We start from the raw sequence: 22,342 nt of genomic DNA on the forward strand, positions 1-22,342 counted from the left end.
CAGGAGGGGAAGACCCTCTATGAGGTGGATTGATTCAGTGACTGAGGTAATTAGGATGGGTGTGTCAGAGGCAGTGCAATTGGCACAGGATAGAGCAGAATTTAGGGTTGTTGCACATAGGGTTGCTATGAGTCGCAAACGACTCGACGGCACATAACAACAACAACTGCAATGTCTATCAGACCCAGTCATGAAGCAGTGAAGTCATGGGAGGGACAATTGGCATTATAATTGTTAGAAGTAGTTATGCTGCTGCTGCTGCTGCTGTTGTTGTTGTTGTTGTTATGTGCCATTGAGTCACCTGTGACTCATAATTACCCTCTGTACAGCAGCCCTAAACCCTGCTGTATCCTGTGCCAACCTTATTGTCTCTGACACACCTACCCCCATTACCCCAGTCACTGAAACAATCCACCTTATACAGGGTCTTCCTCTCTTGGGCTGTCCCTCCACCTTCCCAAGCAATACACCCCTTTTCAAGGACCTGCCCCTCCTTGCAACATGTCCAAAGTATGTTAAACAAAGCTTCAGAATCCTTGCCTCCAAGGAGCAGCTGGTTTAACCCTCTCCAGGATGAACCTGTTCATTTTCTTAGCTGTCATGGTATACTCAATACTCTTCTCCAGCACCACAGCTTGAAGGCATCAATTCTCCTACTATCATCCCTAGCCACTGCCCAGCTCTTTGATGCATAGCAGGTGATTGCAAAGAGCATGGCCTGCATCAGGCACACCTTAGTCTGAAGTTAATGGACCCTGGGGAACGTGTCTGACTTCATTGAAATCAGCTCTGTGTTATTGATGTTGTTGATGGGGGCTCTACTCCCTGTGGAAATTGGTATTATTTGCCAACATGTTGACTACAATTCACAGATGTGTGAATGTTACATTTACTCACCATTGGAATGTCCCTGTGAAGATTTTAATTGCTTTGAAAAAGTAAAAGGAGTGCAAAGGGCAGGGAGAAGGCAAGCGTGTCTCCTGGGGAACCTCACCCTGGCCAGGACACCGTCCTTCAGCAGTTGGACCTGAGCAGCCTCACAGCCTCCTGACTCAGAGGTTGGATGGGTAGAGAGAACCTTCAAAGTTCCCTTTGATGCCCACTTACTCCATGCCCAACCCCTCACCACTCTGCCTTTGCTTTATCCCTCGTGCAGTGGGCCGAAAGCAATTCATGCGGTTCGAGTGGGCAAACCGCGCAGCCGAGGTGCTGGGCTGTGAGTACGAGGAGTTGAATCGGGCCACTTTCAAGCATCACCTGCAGCAGATCATTGAGCAAGTGAGGTCTGGGTCCAGCCGGCACCTTGAGGAAGAGGAGACAAGTTCAGGTATTGTACCTACTACTCCCTTTGTGGTGGGCCAGGGACACACCAGCATTCATTCGCTTGCTTTTCAGTGACTGTACGCATGAGGGTGCTTTGTTGTTGCTGTATGTTGTTTGGTTGGAACCGGCCCACAGCTGGTGCTGGAGGATGCTAACTGGATACAAGGAAATAGACATCGCTCCCGTCTACGCCAACGATGCTTAAGGGTGATAGCTCTGTCCAGGGTCCTGAAACCTAGATGAGTCCTTACAGTGAAGAGAGGAGACAAGAATAGTGTCTAGGCACTGAAGCATGTCTATTGCCTCAATGTTTTTTGAGTCCCTATGAAGTCTTGTCTTCCTGTTTAAAGAGGGGATATGAGACTTTTATGTCTAGCTTGATGGATACCAGGAAATGATGTTGGAGAGCAAGATTGGATTAGATCTGCAAGTCAGAGTTGTTACTCATGTACTGAATAAAAGCCAAGGTTGTAGGCAGGGCTAAGTAGAGGAGTAATGCGATTTGGCAAGTTCTTTAAGGAGCCCAGGCTGGATAATGAGTGGGAATGAATGAGAAAAGGGAGATTTGGTGGGATTCTTTTCAAAGAGAGAAGTTAGAGTAGCTTGGATGCTCACTTAGAGATGGGAAGAGGTGGCTGTACTCCGGAGATGCTGCAGAAGTAGAGATGTGGTGCAAGGGAAAGATATGGGCCAAAGAAGACATCTAAGATTTTCTCCTGAAGGAACACGAGTCCTTCACCCAGAGCGTGGGGAAATCAGGAGAACTTAAGCAAGGTGCCTGCAAGAGTGGGCTCTGCTGAGTCCTGTTCTGAAAGATTCTGCTGGCCCGATGACCTGGCTGCAGAATATGTTGCAAAGGGTCTTCTTGGAGGTCTCAGGATCTCTGAGGACCCTGTCAGTGAATTAGTGGAGAGAGAAATAGAGACACATTAAGAGTTTGACATTAATGAGGAGAACTGTTTTGAGTTGTAATGTTGGGACATCTTGTGGTGACCCTTTGGTTTTTTCAAAGCTGCCTCTCTCTCCAGGCACTCCACAGTGATGGCACATGAGTTCTACTGGCCTTCTTTGCTTTCCTCTACATCTTCACTCTGTGGTCTGCTTAAAAACTACATTTCTTCTCTCTCTCACACACACATACAAAGGCTCATACACACAGAGCATTTGTGTGTGTAGTTCAACCTCTCATGCCAATGTCTCCAGGGTAGACATTAAGCAGACAGGGAACTAGCAGATTCCAGGGAGATGCTGGGAGGCTGTGTGTTGCCTAGCAACAGCAAAAGTTAAGGGTGGAGTCAGATGAGGGATGGGAAATGACTTTAGGGCTGCAGCAGGCTGCTCGAGGTCTGCACGCCGAGGTCTTTCTGCAGGCTCTCGTTGCATGCAGATTGCAACTGGCATTTCCCGTTCTGAGGATGGTCCCGAAATTTAAGGTTCAGGATTTGTCATCGGGGACTCATTCATGACATGCTTTACCTCACATTGTTCAGTGAACCTTAATCAAGGCTAACTGTTCAAGGTGGTATGTGTGTGTGTGTGTGTGTGTGTGTGTGTGTGTGTGTGTAAGCAAAATTGAGAGCAAACCTTAATTCACATCCTCTCGATTTTTATACAGTCTTACTTTACCTATCTCATTCTCTAATAATACCCAAATAAAGAGCTCTGATGACTCGTTAGGAGTTGGGCTGCCAACCCAAAGGCACATGGTTCATTCAAATCCACCGGCTGCTCTGCAGGAGAAAGATGGGCAGTTTCCTCCAGAGAGATTTACAGCCTCTGAAAACCTGGAGGCTCAGGTCTGTGAGTCAGTTCTGACCTGACAGCACGTATCAACACACCTGAATCAAAGCTTATCTTTGTACAGATGCGTTATCCATCATCTAGCCCGTCTGCTGCAGTTGGACATTCAGATTCTTTCCAAGGAGAGATTGCTGTCCATTTAAACAGTCGGAAGCATATGGCTATGTCTTTATCTGTCTACATCTTTGGTTTATTCGCTGTTTTATGGCTTCTCTTCGAGAGCTGCGCCGCTCCCTTCCAGAAGCAGGAAGAGCAAATATTTACTGAGCAAATACGATCCCCGCTCGCTCGCTTGGTAGATGCGAGGGGCAATAAAACTCAAGACAGCCTCGTTTTTCCAGCATGCCCAGCATCAAGGGGCAGTCACAGATGAACAAAACAGCCGCAGAAGTAAAGACAGGATGCCGCCGTGGGTACAAGAGAGAACAGCGTGGGGGATTCGCTTAATTGGGAAGAGTAGTCAGGGGAAGCCTCTTTGAGGAGGTGACATTTGGCCAAAGCCCTGGAGGATGAGCAGGAGTTGACAGGAAGAATGAGGGATCAACAAAGCATGGTGGAAAGGGAGATAGAATCAGTTGACAAAGGGCCTGTGAGTCATGGTAGAGGGTTTGCACTCTGTCCTCAGCATGTGGGTATGATTTTTAACCCACACTGAGGAGAGAAATGTGTGTCTGTGGTTGGGGGTTGTTTTGAAGGCCAAGGAACCTTCTGATGCCTCCATTCTGGGGTGCTTGGCCCCAGGAGAAGTCTTCACTGTGACACCTGCTGGACTCACCTTTCTCTCTGACTTCAGGGATGAAGATGACAGGTGTGGAGTGTGTGGAGGGCATGGCCTCAGGCCTCTACCAGGAGCTCTTTGCTGCTGTCGTCTCACTCATCAACAGGTAATTACAACCTTTGCCCAAGACCCAGCTCTTCCTCAGGTAAACAAACAAGCTTGGGCTTGGGGCAGGTGAGCGGGGATGGGGGTGATCTTGAGACAGAGAGCAGGGGTTTTGAGCTGAATGGGGCTTGACAGAGCTCCAACCATGGTCCCAACTGGCTGTATGACTTTTGCAAGCCAGTCCTTCCCTCTGGTATCATGCCCATCTGTAAAAAGAGCTCTGTCAGAGGACATTTGTATCATCTGTTCAGTTTTTCTTTATTTTACTGTGATGTGAGAGAAAAGTTTGTGAAGAAAATTAGTTTTCTGTTGACTCATTCCTACATGTTTTTAAACCTTAATTACAATGTTGTTGTTTACTGTCAAGTTGGAAGCGACCAGCTGATCTTCCAGCAGGTTTTCAGAGGCAGTAAATCACATGGGAGGAGACTGTCCATCCTTCTTCCACGGAGCAGCTGGTGGATTCGAACTGCATGCCTTCAGTTTGGCAGCTCATCCCTTTACTGCTAGGCCACCAGAGCTCCCTGAATAGCCACTATATTATCACATTTCATCCACTCTTTCCTGTAACTCTCACATCCACTAATCCTTCTTTCTTACCCATACTGCCTTCCTGGCTTTATCCCTGGGAAAAACGCTGTTTTTAGTAAAAAAAAAAATTATTATTAATTTCAGTGAACAATTTACAGAGATTTTAGATTTCCATTCATTCATTGTTGCACTTTTCTCCCCCTCCCCAAGTGCTGTTCTTTTGACCATACATGGTTGAGTCTTCTAAAGAGTAAGTGCCTCCCTCATGTTGTTTATAAACCTGTCGATCGTTTGGCTGAAAGTTGAGCCACAGGCGATAATGTAGTTCTAGGTTCAGAGGATGAATAAGGGCCATAGGTCTGAGGTTCCCACTAGTCTCTATTAGATCAGAAAGTCTGGCTTTTATAATATTTTTCAGTTTTGTTCTATATTTCCCACTCCAGCTGTATCCAAGATCTTCAAGTGTAACCCTTCTGGAAGTGGTCATTGTATCCTCTGTGGTAGACGGGCACCATCTATTTCTTCTGGTCTCAGAGTTGTGGAAGTTGAGATTCGAATAATTTATTTGTCCTTTGGACTAATTGCTTCTGTATATATGTGTTTTCCTCCACTCTTCTTTGTTCTGGACAAAGAGAGACCAGCAGTTACGCAGTTGCATATAGATGATAGCTTGTAAATTTTTAGAAGAATTCCTTTTTTTTTTTTGGTTGCAAAGGCACACATCAAAACACACATGTTTTGTTGTTATGGAAGCTTCAACAGTTTTTGCAGGTACCAGTCAATGTCATTGATGTCACTCAAGTTGTTTGAAGTGTTCTGACCCTCTTCGGCCTCCTATTAATAATGTAAGCTCACGGGCTTCTGTGCCTCTTATCCTCTCAAGTTACTGCAGTTGATTTAATTCCATGTAAGCAGTTCTTTAACAGAGGGAGCCCCTAGTGGCCTAATGGTAAGAAGCTCCACTGCAATCCTGGAGGTTCACAGTTCAAATCCACCAGCTGCTCTGTGGGAGGGAGATGGGTACTCTCTTCCTAGGAGGACTAACTACCTCTGAAAATTCGCTGGAGGGTCTGCTTTGGGTCAATTTTGACGTGAGGGTCCATAACAACACAGACCCTTTAATGGACCACAGTGCTCAAGGAAGGCAGCCATTGCTAATTAAGCTATTAATTAGTTAGACTAATTAATAGTTTGTCTTCAGAAGCAGATGGCCAGTCCTGCTTTAGTCTATCTTTGTCTAGAAACCCAGCTGAAACTGTCCAGCATGGGTGACCCTATTGGTCATGATTATTGGCTTTGCAGAAAGATGACTTTCAGGCATGTCTTTGCTCTCAGGTGTAAAGATTTTCCTCAGGCCAATAGTTTCATGGGTTTATTGAGCCTCGGTGGCTCCAGAAAATCCTACGGAACATTTTTTTTTCAATAAAACAATTCTGTAGGCTACTGTCACAGTTGTTTGTTGTTGTTATGTGCCACTGAGTCGCCCATGACTCACAGCGACCCTGCGTACAATGGCTCTGAACCCTGCCCTATCCTGAGCCAGTCTCACTGACTCTGACACACTGTCATGGTTTGACATAGGCATTTGTCAAAAGCCATTGGGCTGATTCACCACTCACCTGTCAATTTGCCACATTGCAGTGACTTGGCATGTTGCTGTGGTGCTGGAAACTATGCCATACATATTTCAGTGACCAGCAGGGTTGGTTACCCACAATGGACAGTTTACAGTACAGTGGAGTTTCTAGACTCAGATAGACTCAAAAGACTGGCCAACTCCTTCTGAAGTGATGGGCCCTTGAAAGCTCGATGCGTTGCAGTGAGACATCGTGTGAGAAAGTGCTGCAAGATAAACTCCTCAGGTTGGAAGGCACTGGAAATATGTCTGGGGAGGAGTTGGCTCCTCAAATTAGAGTCTCTCTTAATGAGTGGAGAGTATAAGGCCTCCACTGAGTGAAGAGACCTTTGATTTGTTGATATGACATGACTCAAAATGAAGAGAAACAGCTGAACATTGCCAATAAGAATTGGAGCATGGCGTGAATGGAATATCAATGTAGGAAAATTGGAAGTTCATTTCAAAAATGAAACAGAAAAACAGAAGCCTTGCAGATTGGCATCAGTGAGCTGAAATGGACTGGTCTTGGCCATTTCTGTTCAGACGGTCACATGATTCGCTATGCCTGGAAATGACACATTGGAGAGGAATGGTGTCACCTACATCATCAGAAGGAACATTTTCAGATCTGCCCTGAAGTATGATACTCTCTATGGTAAGATGGCGTCTGTATCCATATAAGGGAAGCCTGTTCATGTGACAGTTATTCAAACATATGCACCAACCTCTAAAGTTGAAGATGAAGAAATAGAAGATTTCTAGCGACTTTTACAATCTAATATAGATCAAACCTGCAACCAAGGTGTGCTAATAGTAACTGGTGGCTGGCACGAAACAGTTGGAAACAAAGAAGGAATGCTGGTAGTTGGAAAAGAAGGCTTTGGTGACAGAAATGAGGCAGAGATCCCATGATATAGACATAATTTTGTACAATGAATGATTAATTTATTGCCAGTATCTGTTTTTAAAAAAATACGCAATAACTGTACACATGGACCTTGCCTGACACACAGGAACCAAACCGACTGTGTCTGTAGAAAGAGACGATGGAGAAGGTGAATATCATCAATCAGAATTGGACCAGGAACCGACTGTGGAGAAGACCATAATGGCTCATTTTCCAACGGAAGCGGAAGAAAATGAAACAAGTCCATAGAAGCCAAAAAAGTATAACCTGAAGTTCAACCCACTTGAATTTAAAAACCATTGCAAATTGATTTGATGCATTGAGCACTGACATCCAAAGACCAGACTAGCTATGAGACGACATCAAAGACGTCCCCGTGAAGGAAGCAAAAGGTCATTACAGAGAGGAAAGGAAGAAAAGACTGAAATGAATGGCAGAGGAGACATCGGCAGTTTCCCTTCAGTGTTGAGGAGCCGAAACGAAGGGAAGGAATGAGGAGCTCAGAAAGCTGAACAAGGGGTAGGGGTGAAACCACAGGCTTGCACAATTTGGTGGGTAGAGGAAGAGGGTGAAGGAAATGGGAGGACTCAGTCGGGGAACCTGAAAAGACAGGGCAGTGACAGGCAAGGGCCAATGGTGATTAATTTAATGAAACCTAATGCATGGGAATGATTGTATGAGACACAAAGTGAATGAAGAATAGTGTGAAACACAACGTATACGAACTTTGTAAGCAAAGTAATGTTGTTGTTGTTGTTATGTGCCGTTGAGTCATTTGCGACTCTTCCAGGCACACAGAAAAACTGGCGGGAGAACGTGCTCCTGGGCGGAGGGGAAGCCGGGAAGCTTGCGTACTGGGGAAGGTCACCTTGGATAATAGCGAAGAGGCATCTTCCAGGTACACAGAAAAACCGGCGGGAGAACGTGCTCCTGGGCGGAGGGGAAGCCGGGAAGCTGCGCACTGGGGAAGGTCACCTTGGATAATAGCGAAGAGCAAAGTAATAGAAAAGAAATAAAAACCTGTGTTGCATTAGGAAAAGATAAAAAGAAAGCTGAACAAAAATTTTCAAAAGGAAGCATAGGAAGAAAAAGCAAAGTATTATAACCAATCTTTCAAAGACAAGGAGAAGAAAAAGAGACGAACTTGCTTAACATTTCTCCAGCTGGGAGAACTGAAGAACAAATTTACACCTCACGTTGCAATTTGTCTTAGGACAAAATAATGACTGATACAAGAACCATCAAAAGGAAATGTAAGTAATACACAGTCATTAGAAAAAAAATAATTGCTCAACACTGAACCATATCAAGAAATAGCCTCTGATCAAGAACCAATGATACTTAAGGAAGATGTTAAAGCTATATTGACAAAAAAAAAAAAAGTCCCAGTAATTGATGGAGTACCAGCTGAGGTGTTTGAACAAATGCAGCCCTGGACTTGCCAAGAAATTTGAAAGACAGCTACTTACTCAGTCAACTGAAAAAGACCCGTGTTTGTGCCTTTTTTTTTTACAAAAGGTTATCTAACAGAATGCAGAAATTATCTAACAATTTGTACCCTCTGGCCTGCGGCCCTCAGAACTGCTTTTTGTGACTCCCCAGAATAAAACAGGCTTGGAAGCAGGAGTGGCATCCACTTCCAAAAACAACTTGCCTCCGGAAACTCTATGAACTTGGAGAAAAGATGAAAGTGTTGTGTTCAAGACTTTCATTCATAGGGTCACTATGGGTCATCTACGACTCTATGACACTTAACAACAACATCTCGATACTACAGGCAAGTCAAGTATTGTAGATCTTTCAACAACAGTTGGAGCAGCCCATTGAAAGGGAATTTCCAGAAATTCACGCTGGATTGAGACGAGGTGGTGGAAGAAGGAATGTCATTGCTGACATCAGCCGGATCTTGGCTAAGAGCAGAAAATAGCAGAAGGATGTTTAGTTGCATGTCATTGCCTCTGCAGAGACAGTCGGGGATGTAAATCATAGTAAGTTATGACTAACATTGAAAAGAATGGGAATCCCAGAACCCTTAGCTGTGTTCCTGAAGAATGCAAGGTGGTAACACCAGGAGGGACGATGCCAGGAGTGACAATATGCAGGGTGAGGAGGGAGTATGTAGAAACTCTGATTTCTAGACAGCTTCTCTGTAAACCTAAAACTGCTGCAATAAAATTAAAGATTATTACAAAAATAGCTCTCCCCCACCCAGGGCTGTTGTGAAGATGAAAAGAAATGGTGTATTTGCATTGCTCTCTCTAGGACAGACAATGAAAATACTACCAATAAAAGCTAACCTTGTCAAGTGCCCCCTGAGGACCACAGGAACCTCGGTCATGGTGTATTAAGTGTAGGTTTGCTAACAGAAAGTTGTCGTCCTTGTTGGTGTTAAGTACAGTCGAATCAGAACCTGCCCATAGCTGACTCTCCCATGGGTTTTCAATATATTGCACTGGAGAAGATTGACCATCTTTCTCCCATAGGATAGCTGATGGGTTAAAATCATGTGCCTTTGGGTTGGCGGTGCAATTCCTTACCACTAAGCCACATACCAGGGAGCACTGGTAGCCCAGTGGCAAGAAGCTGTGCTGCAAGCCTGAAGGCACACGGTTCGAGGCTCTGCGGGAGAAGGATAGGCAATCTCCTTCCATGCGATTAACTGCCTCTGAAAATATTCTGGAAGGTCAGTTGAGGGTGGGTTTGAACTCGATGATATACAACAACAACAAGCCATATACCAGCCACTCCATGGGAGAAGAGTCAGCCCCTTTTAAAATTTAAAGCCTCAAAAAACAAGGAACTCATGCAGTATTATTCAAAATGCGTGACCCTGGAGGACATTATGCTGAGTGAAGTATCTCGGTCACAAAAGGACAAATACTGCATGGTGCCACTGTTGTAAAACAGGACTGATATGGGGGTTGGGGGGAGATTGAGAAAGATGGGTTCAATAATGTGTACTGCATTGAAACAGATGAGGGAGAAAACTGTTTAAAAGGAATATGTAATTGGGCATTTTTGTCATGACAGGAGTCTAGAGCGAAGGCTACATGGTGGAGTGGACCTGGGAGAGCATTTGTAGGGCAATGAGGGGGTTTTCCTTTTGCTTTTCCAAGAGGGTAGTGTACTGGGGAGGAGGGTTGGGAGGGGAGAAGAGTGCAGCAATGAATGAATGGGAAAAACAAAAAATTTAAAGCCTCAGATACCTAAGGGGCAGTTCTGCTCTGTCCTGTAAAGTCACCGTGAGTTGGAACCAGCTCAGTGGCAGCGGGTTTGGTCTTACTAAGAACCGAGAACGACCCTGATTATGTGTGGTAACCTTGTAAACAAGGGAATACAGGGCGGTCTGGTTCTGCTTCATTTCCAACATTGAGGTTGCAATCCAGTAGTTTTCCATGGCTGATTCTCAGAAGTAAGTCACCAGATCTTTACTCCTAACTTGTCTTAGTCTAGAAGCTCCATCAGAATTTGTTCAGCATCAGACCAATCAGAAACCCCAACCTGTGGGCGGTCGGCAGCTGCATGTTAAGGTGTGTTGGCTGAGAACCCATTTCCCCCATGTGAAAGGCGAGAATTTTACTGCTGACACACCTTTGCCCAAGGTGTTTACCTTGCTTTCTAGCATTTCATGTATTAGCCCATTTTACAGATGAGGAAGCTGAGACACAGAGCAGTAGATCTGGGATGTTAAGTGCAATACTGAGCCCCTATTTCACGCCTTCATGTTTCCCTGACTCACCCTTCACGTTGCTCTCAATTATTTTCTACATTTTCCTTCTGGGTAAAGTTATCCAGGAAGGGTGGACTTTCAGAGGGGGCTAAAGTGGGTCTTTGAAATGTGTCTGGGGAACCTCTGCTTTTGAACACCCTGGGCCACATGCTTCAAAATCCTTTAAGGGTGATGTAGCCAAATTCTTTGGCTGATGTAGGCAAGGCGTTTCCTCCCTTCTCTGTGGAGAACTTCTGGTTCTAACATCCAGTTAAAGTGATGGGGTTGGTGCAGAGCAACAGAGCAGGCAGGGGTCCCCTGGTGGAGTTGTGGACACAGCACCAACTGTCTGCAATGCTGCTGGACCACAGAAGAAACTAAGGGAATCAGGCCTGTTCAGGGAGGGAGAATTGAGACAGAATAATGAATGTGGGCAGAGAGGCATGACCTCAGCCACAGAAGGGCAGGCTGCTCTATGGTTTGTGCTCCAAGCTCACATCTGTAAAATGGGTATATGATGTACTTGCTGTTGTTATGTACTGTCGAGCTGGATCAGATTCACAGCTCATATTTCAGAAGCAATAAATCTCATGAGAGGAGATTCCCCATCTTCCGCCTGCAGAGCATCTGGTGGATTTGAACCTTGTGCATTAGAGTTGGCAGCACAATTCCTTACCTTTAAGCCACCAGAGCTCCCTTACGATGTAATAGCAGTAATACTACTCATTACCTCCATCTGCTGAGCTTTTGGTAGGTAGTTGGTCAGACACATGGACTGCCTTTCAAAGCATGTCTGTCCAGAGGCTGTTCTCATTGACCCCATTTTACAGATGGAAAGGACAAGGACTCCCTGGGTGGAGTAAACGGCTGCTAACTGAAAGTCACCTCAGAAGAAAGGCCTGGTGTTGTGCTTCGACAAGCCCACGGAGCTCTTGGTTCTGCTCCGATGAACATGAGGCTGTCATGAGTTCAAATCAGCTCAACGATGCTTGATTTTCTAACAGAAGGAAACACTTGCATGTAATGGAATAAAAGTTAAGGCTTATGCTAAGGTTCTTACAAAGCTAGTCACGGCTGATGTTCATGCTGCCATTGACTGTCTTCAAGTCAGCGCTGACTCGTGGTAACCTTCAAAGAGGCTTCCGAGGCTGTCTTTGTTGGAGGAGACTGCATTTCTCTCTCACCAGGAACAGCTGGTGGATTTGAACCACCAGCCCTTTGGTTTGCTGCTCAATGCATTGACCATTGTGCTATCAGGGATCCTTAAGACAGTGATTGAATTTATTGCACTTGTTCTGTGACAAACCTACTGGTGCTCTGAGTAATGGAGGCCTTAGCACACGCTCCTTCCTCTAACTTCTGTCATTGACTTTTTCACAGTTGAGACTCAGAGAGGTCAGGTGAGCTCCTCAAGACACGCAGTGCTGCTAATGTTCACCTAGCATTCTGGGCTTTGCCTCTGAAGTCACCCAGACAAGTCCTATCTCCACTTGACCCAGTGGTCACACATTTATAGAACGTTATGGGATGCGTTTGTCATATTTTAACTCTGGTGGCCTAGTGGGTAAGGAGCTGTGCTGCCCACCCAAAGGGACGCGGTTCAAATCCACCAGCTGCTCCTCACTAGAAAGATGGGCAATTTCCCCATGTGATTATCTACCTCTGAAAACAAGGTCAGTTATGAGTCGGTTCCAACTTGACGACACAGGACAACAGTTGTAGACCTTGGGATTGTTCTGCTCACCTCACCGTCATTTTGCAGTTAGGGAGACAAGCCTCAAAGAAAGTGAACAGCTTGTCCAAGGTCACGTAGCCCAGAAGTGCTGGGCCTGCCAGAGCCGCCTCAGTCTTTCCGTGTCTACAGTGTGAGAGTGTGCGGTTGGGCAGTGGGTACCGAATACCGCGTGCCGTCTCAGGGCCTCTCTTTTCTCCATCTAGGTCCTTCTCCTCCTGCCACCTGTCCATGGCCTCCATCATGGTGGTGGACTCACCAGGCTTCCAGAACCCCCGGCACCGGGGCAGAGAGCGTGCTGCCACCTTCGAGGAACTGTGCCACAACTATGCTCAGGAACGCCTGCAGCTGCTCTTCTACCAGCGGACGTTTGTCTCCACGCTGGAGCGGTACCAGGAGGTGCGGCTGCCAAGCGGGTTGCCCCGGGCCGGTCAAGGTTGGCTGGGCAGTTGGGATCCTAGAGTCAGTCAAGTCGGTAGCCCTGGCCATTTTGGTTGAGATACTGCGTGTCTAGGAGTTGACTGTCAGTGGGTTTAAGTAGAGCGTGTTGTCAGGAGACCCCAGTCCAAGACACTAAACTTGGAAATGTGGAGGGTCAAAGAAAGAGAGGAAGACCCTTAACAAGATGGACTGACACTGACTGTAACAGGGGCCAGCGTATCAGGGATGTTGAGGATGGCGCAGGAGAAGGCAGGGTTCAGACTTGTTGCTCACAGGGTCGCTATGAGTCATAGCTATCTGGATGGCACCTAACAAAAACTGGTGACATAATCTGTAGGGAATTACACTGCTAATCCAAAGGCCATGGGTTTGAATCCACCAGCGGCTCCATGAGAGAAAGATAGACCTCCTCCTGTGGGCTTTACGGTCTTAGGAACTCAGTGGAGGGTGAGCTATGAGCCGGCTCTGACTCAAGGACAAAGATGAGTTTAAATGTCTGGGATGGCTCCTCTCCACTTCATGAATGCTTCACCCTCCAGTGGGCTAGCCCAGGCGCGTTCTCAAAGGGCCTGGAAAGGATTCCAGGAGAGCAAGCAAGAAGTGGGAGAAGCCTTAGAGTCCAGGTTCAAGTCAGCACAGCATCCCTTCCACTACATTTGATTGGTCACAGCAAGTCTTAAGAGTGAGCACTGATTGGGCAGTGAAAGAGGCTCCACCTCTGGCTGGGAGAAGTGACAATGTTCCTCTGTAATGAATGTGGCTACAGGGAGGGATGGACAACTACCACCTAAAGGGACTTGCTCAAACATTTAGTAAAAAAAAAAAAGAAAGAAAAAAGAAAAGAATAGAATAGTCTGGTTTTGTCATTGGATTTTTTATTTTATTATTTTTTTTTTTTTACTAGCAGTCAAGAAATCAAAAGACTTACTTCACTGGGAAAATCAGTTGTCAGGGACCTCTCCAAAGTACTGAGGAGCAATGGTATCAGTTTAAAGACTAAGGTGCACCTGATCCAAGCCATAATCTTTTCCATTTCAATTACTTCCTGTGCATCTGAAAATTGGACAATGAATAAAGATGCCAGAGAATTGATGCCTTTGAGTTGTGGTGTTAGAGAAGAGTGCTGAATAATTCATGGACCGTCAAAAGAACAAACAACTCTGTCTTGGAGGAAGTGCAACCATGGTGCTCCTCAGAGGCGAGGATGGTGATACTTCATCTCACATAACGTTGGCCATGTCGTCAAGAAAGACTATTATGTCTGGGATAAAGATGTAATGCTGGGAAAGAGGGAGAGTCAGAGAAAGACATGAAGACTCTCAATCAGATGGCTTGGCACAGTGACTTTGACAATGGACTTGAGCATATCAGAGATCATGACAATGGAACAGGACAGGGCAAAGTTTAGATCTGTTGCTTTTAGGGTCACTATGCACTGTAGTCAAGAAGACAAAGATTCTAACCACTGGACCAATTGGCAGCATCAGGATGGATGGTGAAGAGATTGAGATTGTACACAGCTTTAGTTTGCTTGGCTCCACAGTCAACAGTCTTGGCACCAGCAGCCAGGAAATTAAAAGGCGCATTGCCATGGGAAAGTCTGCTGTTAGGGACCTCTCCAAAGTGCTGAAGAGCAATGGTGTCTCTCTGGAGACTAAGGTGCGTCTGATACAGGCCATGGTTTTTGCAATCACTTGTTATGCATCAGAGAGTTGGACAATGACCAAGGAGGATAGAAGGAGAATTGATGTCTTTGAGCTGTGGTGCTGGAGAAGAGTATTGAGAATACCATGGACTGCTATGAAAACAAACAGATTTGTCCTGGAAAGGGTTAAACTGGGTGGCTCTTTGGAGGCAAGGATTCTGAGGCTCCGTCTAACATACTTTGGACATGTTGTGAGGAGAGACAGGTCCTTGGAGAAGGACATCATGCTTGGGAGGGTGGAGGGACAGCGCAGGAGAGGAAGGCCCTCTATGAGGTGGATTGATTCAGTGACTAGGATAATTAGGATGGGAGTGTCAGAGACGGTGCCATTGGCACAGGACAGAGCGGAGTTTAGAGCTGTTGTACATAAGGTCACTATGAGTCGCAAGCGACTCGACGACACATAACAACAACAACAATGAATTGTAGTCAACTCAGTGGCATCCAGCAACAACAACAGTAACCATCCATTTCACCAGTTATGTTTTAGTCTATCCTAACTGATTTTTGAATGGTTTATTTTTGATGGTTTCCTATTTTGGACTGATATAGAACAGATGAGCGTCTTTGGGCATAGTACTGTTTAGACAGCATCGAGTTTTACACGACAGTTATTATTATCTACAATGTCTGTTGCTTCATATGCAGTGAAAGTTGCCCAGGGAGTAAGGATGACTGAAGAAGAGTTGATGCCTTTGAACTGTAGTGTCAACATAGAGAACTGAATACCCCATAGACTGTCAGAAGAGCAAACAGACTGTTTTGTAGGCGCCACCTTAGAGGCAAAGATGATTAGAGTTCATCCCCCATACTTTGAAGATGTTTTCAGGAAGGGCCAGTTCTTTGTAAAGGACGTCACCTGGGAAGGACAGAGAGTCAGGATAGCTCAACCAGATGGATTGAAACAGTGCCTGTAACAATGAGTTTATATATAATAGCAACTGTAAAGATGGTGCAAGATCAACCAGAGACTTAACTCTTGTGCCTGGGGTTGTTATGAGTTGGGGTTGACAAGACAGCACCTCAGAACAACACTGTGATTTCTGTCTATTCCCCTCAATTCCTCCTAGCACTCAGGTCCACAGTAAGTACCAGAAACACTTTGGACTGAACTCTGAGTGCAGGATAAAACTCTCGCCTTTCTGCTGCCAGGTGGATGGATGGCGTCAGAGTATTAGTAGAACTTTGCTTTATAGTCTTCCTTCTCATACAAAGGCCACAAGAAGTTGAAAAGCCCTAACATCTTTAGAAATCTGCTACTCCGTTCACCAAAACAGCTGACTTTTACACTCTTGTTTTTCAGGAGAGCATTCCTGTGAAGTTTGACCTTCCAGAACGTTCTCCAGGGGCCACAGTGGCTGTGGTGGATCAGCACCCCTCCCAGGTAACACAGGACACAGTGAACCACGTTCTTCGGTACTTCATGGCTTTTTCTCTTGATACCCCAGCTGATTGGAATGTTTACTTACAGCACAGCCAGTACTTGAAATTTTCCTATCACTGATGCCTGGGACCTGTCCCCAGATTCTGCTTTGGAAGATCTGGGGTTGTGGCCTGAGGATTGATTGACCTGAGGGTGTGGCCTGGGCTTGCATGGGGGTGTGGCCTGAGGATTGATTGACCTGAGGGTGTGGCCTGGGTTTGCATGGGGGTGTGGCCTGAGGATTGATTGACCTGAGGGTGTGGCCTGGGTTTGCATGAGGGTGTGGTCTGGTCGTTGGCCTGGGGGCGTGGCCTGGGCATGCTTGGGGTGTGTGGCCTTAATTTGACTGGGGTTGTGGCTTGCGTGTTGGTCTAAGAATGTGTCCTAGACGATGTAACCTAGAAGTATTTCCTAGGTATTGATCTGGGGTGGTGAACCGGGCATCGATCCGGGGGTGTGACCAGGACACTGGTCTCGGGGTGTACCCCAGGCAGTGATCTGAGCATGTGGCTTGGATATAGATGGAGGGGTGTGCCCTGGACATTGTTTTGAGGGGTTTTGCTGCCCATCAGGGTGTTGATTGGCTTCTCTGCTTAAGAACCATTTCCTTATATCTATCCAACTCCATGCCTTAGAATCAGGCCCACACCAGGGAACCTGTGGTCTGAGCTGAAGAGATTCACCAATAGGTAGGGTTCCGGCCCAGCTTCTGTCACCTGGAAAGATCAGGTGTTCAGACAGAGGTTACACCCGCTGGCACATACTGAGTCTGGGGGATTCGGTCTTGCTCTTGGCCCCACTTTCCTCATCTTTAGAACCTCCTTTGCTGACCCAGACTGGCCCCTCTTTGCTCAAGTCTTTCTCAGCATTGTCCTTGACCAACTTGATGTCTTCTTTCCCCCACCCCTCACATCTTGATGTGCAAGTGTTTGGGCTATGAATCCTGACAAGGCGAGTTCCAACCTTGATGACACTGGGAAAAGGCACTTTATCTCTGTGGGCCTCAGTTTTTCCTATCTCCCATATGGGAGTAGGAGGCCGAGGACTGCAGCCTTTAACATGGATTGCATCTCAACGTCAAGAAAACAAAGCTCCTCACCACTGGGCCAGTAGGCAGTATCGTGATAGATGAAGAAAGGATTGAGGTTGTTAATGATTTCATCGTGTTTGGCTCCACAATCAACACTCTTGGCATCAGCAGCCAGGAAATCAAAAGATGAGTTGCGTTGGGAGACTCTGCTGTCAGAGAACTCTCCAGACTGCTAAAGAGTAATGATGTCAGTCTAGAGACTAAGTTGGGTCTGATCCAGGTCATAATTGTCTCAGTTGTTTGCTATGCACCTGAGAGCTTGGCAATGAGTAAAGCTGGCAAAAGATGATTCCGATGCCTTTAAATTGTGGTGCTGGAGAAGAGTATTAAACATTATCATAGACTGCCAAGAGAACAAACAGGTTTGTCCTGGAAAGGATGAAACCAGGTTGCTCCTTGGAGGCAAGGATTCTGAAGCTCCATCTTTGGGCTTGTCGCCAGAAGCAACCAGTCCTTGGAGAAGGACATCAGGTTTGGAAGGGTGGAGGGTCAGTGCAGGAGAGGAGGATCCTGGATGAGATGGACTGACACAGTGACTGTGGTAATGGGGCTGGGTGTGTCAGGACAGTGAGCTTGGCTCAGAACAGGCCAGGGTTCAGAGCCAGGGTCCCTGTGAGTTGTAGTTGGCTTGAGGGAACGTAACAACTGCTAGCTCCTGGCTTGCTGTGGGAATCACTGATGGAATACACATAGGTACACTGTGATTCTATCATTATGCTTAGAAAAGTGGAGGGTCAGCAAAGGAGAGGAAGACCTTCCAGGGGCTGGACTGTCACAGTGGGCTCGTGGGTGGCAGAGATGAGAAAGGTGGCACAGGATAGAGGCGTTTCCCCTGCCGATTGTGCCCACGGGCTGTTCTTTCCCATATTTCTCCCCTCCTGCAGGTTGGGGGTGGTGTGCACGTCTTCCCTAGTCTCACATTGGGCTGCCCCTGGCATTACACAGCCCCTTCTGGGTGAGCCTGGGAGATGCCGCCTGTGTCTGCTTCTTCCTGACCTCTCCCTGGCCAGTCACCTACCACTGTACTTCCTTACCTGGGCCTCTCCTTGGAAGGGACAGGGCTGAGGGAGCACTCGGAACAGCTGGCATGTCCCCCAGACCACCAGTCTGTGGCTTGGTATGTGTAACTGAAACCTAACACCCAACTCTCAATTTCAAGTCTGACCTGGAAAGCCCAGGGGAAGGCTCAGGATGCCTGGGGTCAGATTTCAGTTCTGTGTGACTCTGTGTGACCTTGGGCACGTCCTTTCCCCCTCTCTGGGACTCTGAGGGGTGTCCATCAGTATTTCTGCATTATTGGTTTGGTTCTAGGTTGACCCTGTGTATGGTGGTGCCGACTCATGGCGGGCGCCCTGATAGGTTCTTGTTGTTAGGTGTCATTGAGTCGCCTCTGACCTCTACTGACCCCACACACAGCCCATTGAGCTTTACCTGATTCTGCACAGTCTTCACCATCCCTTTTGCTCTTAAACCCATTGTGACAGCCACTCTGTCAATCTCTGCTTCCTGTTATTGTCCCTGCTGCCAGGTGGCTTCTGACTCAGCCACTTCACATGACGGTGAGAACTGCCTCCAGGGTTTCCTTGGAGCTGAAGTTACAGGAGCAGGTTGCCAGCCGGGTGGGCTCAAACGGCCAACCACTAGCTCAGCGGCCGAGCCTTAACTGTGGTGCCAAGAGGGCTCCTTCCCGTATGCAAATCAAAGGGTAGCCTTGAGTATCTCTGAAGGTCATGGCCAGATTTGAAAATTCCACATCGGTGGCTTTGAATCAAGCTTGCGTTCTCCTTTGAAATGTTCTTCGAGTGCTTACAGGGCTCCCCCCTGCTCCCCCAGCTTTCGGTTCAAAGAAATACAAAGATTTCTAAAAGCAAGTGATGTGGATGGAATTAAGCCTTTCATGTTTCACTGTGTGCCAAGGGACCAGCTGCCCATTCTGTGTGTATCCAGCAATGCGAGGCTTAGAAAGTGCTCCCCGCCTGGCGCTCATTCACCCAGACAATGGCCCTCGGAGAAAAACATTCCCATTGTTGTTTAAAAAGAGGGTGACAGAGGCTCTGGAAGGTCCAGTAACTTGGTCAAGGTCACCCAGGAAAGGAGAACAGAGGCAGGATTTGTATACCTTACAGCAGAGAGATGGTTTTAGTTTTGTGACATTGACATTGAGAGTTTGGGATTTGAGAAACTTTGTCAGGGTCACAGTGCTTGGGGCCCCATCTGTAGGGAGAACAGTCTAGAAATTGGCCTCCACCGGGGATCAGGGCTTCTCAGTGCTTCCTGCGTCTCCCCCCACCAGGCCCACCTTCCAGCTGGAGGCCGTGCTGAAGACACCAAGGGCCTTTTCTGGATACTGGACGAGGAGGTCCGGGTGGAGGGCTCCAGTGACAGCGTGGTGCTCGAACGTCTGAGTGCAGCCTTTGAGAAGAAAGGAACTGGGGCTGAAGGTAAGGAAGCGGGGGCCAGGGGCTGAGGGCCAGCTCAGATGCTGGAGTCTGTCCTTGTCAGCTGCACAGGAAGCCTTCTCAAAGCCCACCTGAGGCTCTGAGTGTGGAGACGTGTGTGCACGTGCCTGTGTATGTTCTCATTGGTTTCTATGTTCCCTTGCTCAGGTATCTATGTATTCAGTGCTGTATGCTGCGTATCACTCTACACAGAGGTGAACCAGTCTGACATAGCATGTGCTTTAATGAGAGGGAGAGATGATGAAGCAGCTAACCAATAAACACTTACATATAAAGTGACCCTTAGATGACAGTGTGGTCGTCCAGCGACGTGTTTTAGACAAACCGAAAATTCTCACCACCAGGCCAGTTGGCAGCACCATGACAGATGGAGAAGAGATTGAGGTTGTTAACTATTACAGCTTGCTCGGCTCCACAATCAACATTCTTGGCACCAGGAGTTGGGAAATCAAAAGACAAGTTGCACTGGGAAAAGCTGTGATCAGAGACCTCTCCACAGTACCGAGGAGCAACAGTGTCAGTCTAGAGACTAAGGTGTGCCTGACTCAGGCCAGGGCCTTTGCAGTTACTTGCTATCCCTCAGAGAGCTGGACAGTGGCCAAGAATGACAGTCGATGCCTGTGAGCTATGTGTGGTGCTGGAGAACTGAATTGAACATACCATGAACTGACAGGAGAAGGAACAGATCTGTCTTGGAGAGGGTCAAACCAAGTTTCTCCTTGGAGACAAGGATTTTGAAGCTCCATCTCACATACTTGGGGCACATGGCCAGGAGGAAATGGTCCTTGGAGAAGGACATCATGCTTGGAAGGCTAGAGGGACAGTGCGGGAGAGGAGGACCCAGGTGAGACGGATTGATATAGTACCTGGGGTCATGGGGGTCGGAGTGTCAGATTCGGTGAGACTGGCTCAGGGCGGGGCAGGGTTCAGAGCTGTTGTACATAGGGTCACTATGAGTCTCAGGCAACTCGATGGCACATAATGATAACAAGTGAGCTCTGCTAGGCTAGTCGTGGTCAGAAGCTGTGCACTCTCATTGCCATCAAGCCCAGACTAACCCATAAATGACCCTTTATGAGAGTTTCCAAGACCATCAATCACACAGGAAACTGCTCGTCTTTCTCCATTGGAGCTACTGGTGGATTCGAACCACCAGAGAGGAGTGGCCTTGGCGTCAGCAGTACAACAAGGCCACTAGACCTCCCCACGTCGTAACGAGGTGGCTTCACAAACAGTGCCGTGCTTAGCTCCTCGCCAGAAGGTTGGCGGTTCAACTCTCCCCAGAGATGCTTCAGAGGGTGAGCCTGTTAATCTGCTTCTAAAAATCCAGTCACTGAACTCTCTAAGGAGGATGACACAAAGGGTAGTCAGGGTAACTAGTGTGTGTGTGTGTGTGTGTGTGTAGGTATTTGTTGTTGTTGTGTACCATTAAATCAGAGCCATCTCCTAGCTGTCCATCCAGAGGCTTTTCAGAGGCTCTAAGTCACGTGAGAGGAGACTGTGTACCTTTCTACAGCGGAGCAACGGGTGGATAGAACCCAGAGCCTTTATATGCAGTTCAGGGGGCCTGGCCCTCGATCCTGACAACCACTCACACACTGTACCTGCTGCGGAAAGAGAAGCGGAAAGGAGGGAGCAAAAGTACCATTTCCGGGGCACTCGGTGCAGCCCTGCTCGTGGACTCCATTCCGTCCACTCCACAGTGAAGTAGCTGAGTCCTCAGAGAAGACACGTGGCTCTCCATGGCCTTGTTCTTGACCTTCCCAGTCTGTGCTGCACCTGAGGCCGTGCCTTTCATACTGTGGAAGTGTTCTGGCCCACCCTGATTCAGCCCGAGCCAGGGGACAGAGCTTTGGAAGGAGTATTGCTATGTGTTACCGAGTTGTTTGTGACTCTTAGTGACCCTATGCACACTAGTTCTGACCTCTGCCCTGTCCTGAGCCAATCTCACCGTCTCTGACACACCTACTCCCGTTACCACAGTCACTGTGTCAATCCATCTTACCTGGGGGCTTCCTCTCCTGCGCTGTCCCTGGACCCTTTCAAGCGTGATATTCCCTTCTCTGGGCCACAGAGACAAGGATGGCAAAACTCTGTCTCACTTATTTCAGGCACGTTGTCAGGAAGGGTCCGTCCTTGGAAAGGTAGAGGGTCAGAGAAAGAGAGGAAGAGCCTCGATGGGACGGATTGGCACAGTGACTGTAAGGTGGGCGCGAGTATGCTGGAGGTGGTGAGGACGGCACAGGAGAGGGCAGGGTGCAGGTCTGTCGTTCATAGTGGCGGTCAGCAGCGATGGGCCACAGAGACCTGGGTTGGATGCCCGCATCAGTGCTGTGACTTCTGGGACACCAGGTGGTGAAAATCTTCTCTGTCAAGTGGTGATAATGGTAAAATGTACTCCGAGGGCTGGTGTGAAGCCAGGGACGTGTGAAACATTTACATGTCAGCCAGTAACCTAAACGTTAGTAAGCCAAAGTGGACTTGTACGGGCCCTTTTGAATTGGAAAATCATCTAGTCTGAGGTGATGGGTATGACAAACGACAGAGGAACGGTGTTGCATTTGTCATAAAAAAGAAATCTCAAGATCTGTGCTGCAATCCAGTGCTGTCAATGATAACACAGTAACCTACTATATACAAGGAAGACGTGTTAATACAACTATTTTTCATTTATGCCCCAGTTTCTAAAGCCAAAGACAGGCAGGGGCCGGGGGGGGGGGG

General features: G+C 47.4%; 1 protein-coding gene across 1 annotated transcript in view; it reads left to right on the forward strand.

Annotated features, from left to right (window-relative positions):
- The window catches only part of MYO18B (myosin XVIIIB), a 321,585-nt gene that overhangs the window by 53,067 nt on the left and 246,176 nt on the right, over nucleotides 1-22,342 (forward strand). Inside the window, exons 12-16 of the mRNA XM_006890467.1 lie at nucleotides 1,157-1,327; nucleotides 3,917-4,007; nucleotides 12,710-12,902; nucleotides 15,953-16,033; nucleotides 19,456-19,603. Of these exons, the coding sequence (XP_006890529.1) occupies nucleotides 1,157-1,327; nucleotides 3,917-4,007; nucleotides 12,710-12,902; nucleotides 15,953-16,033; nucleotides 19,456-19,603 (684 nt within the window). The remainder of the gene's footprint in view (nucleotides 1-1,156; nucleotides 1,328-3,916; nucleotides 4,008-12,709; nucleotides 12,903-15,952; nucleotides 16,034-19,455; nucleotides 19,604-22,342) is intronic.

Source organism: Elephantulus edwardii, unplaced genomic scaffold, assembly GCF_000299155.1.
Source record: "Elephantulus edwardii isolate Elephantulus edwardi_28Jun2011 unplaced genomic scaffold, EleEdw1.0 scaffold00089, whole genome shotgun sequence".
Lineage (NCBI taxonomy): Eukaryota > Metazoa > Chordata > Mammalia > Macroscelidea > Macroscelididae > Elephantulus > Elephantulus edwardii.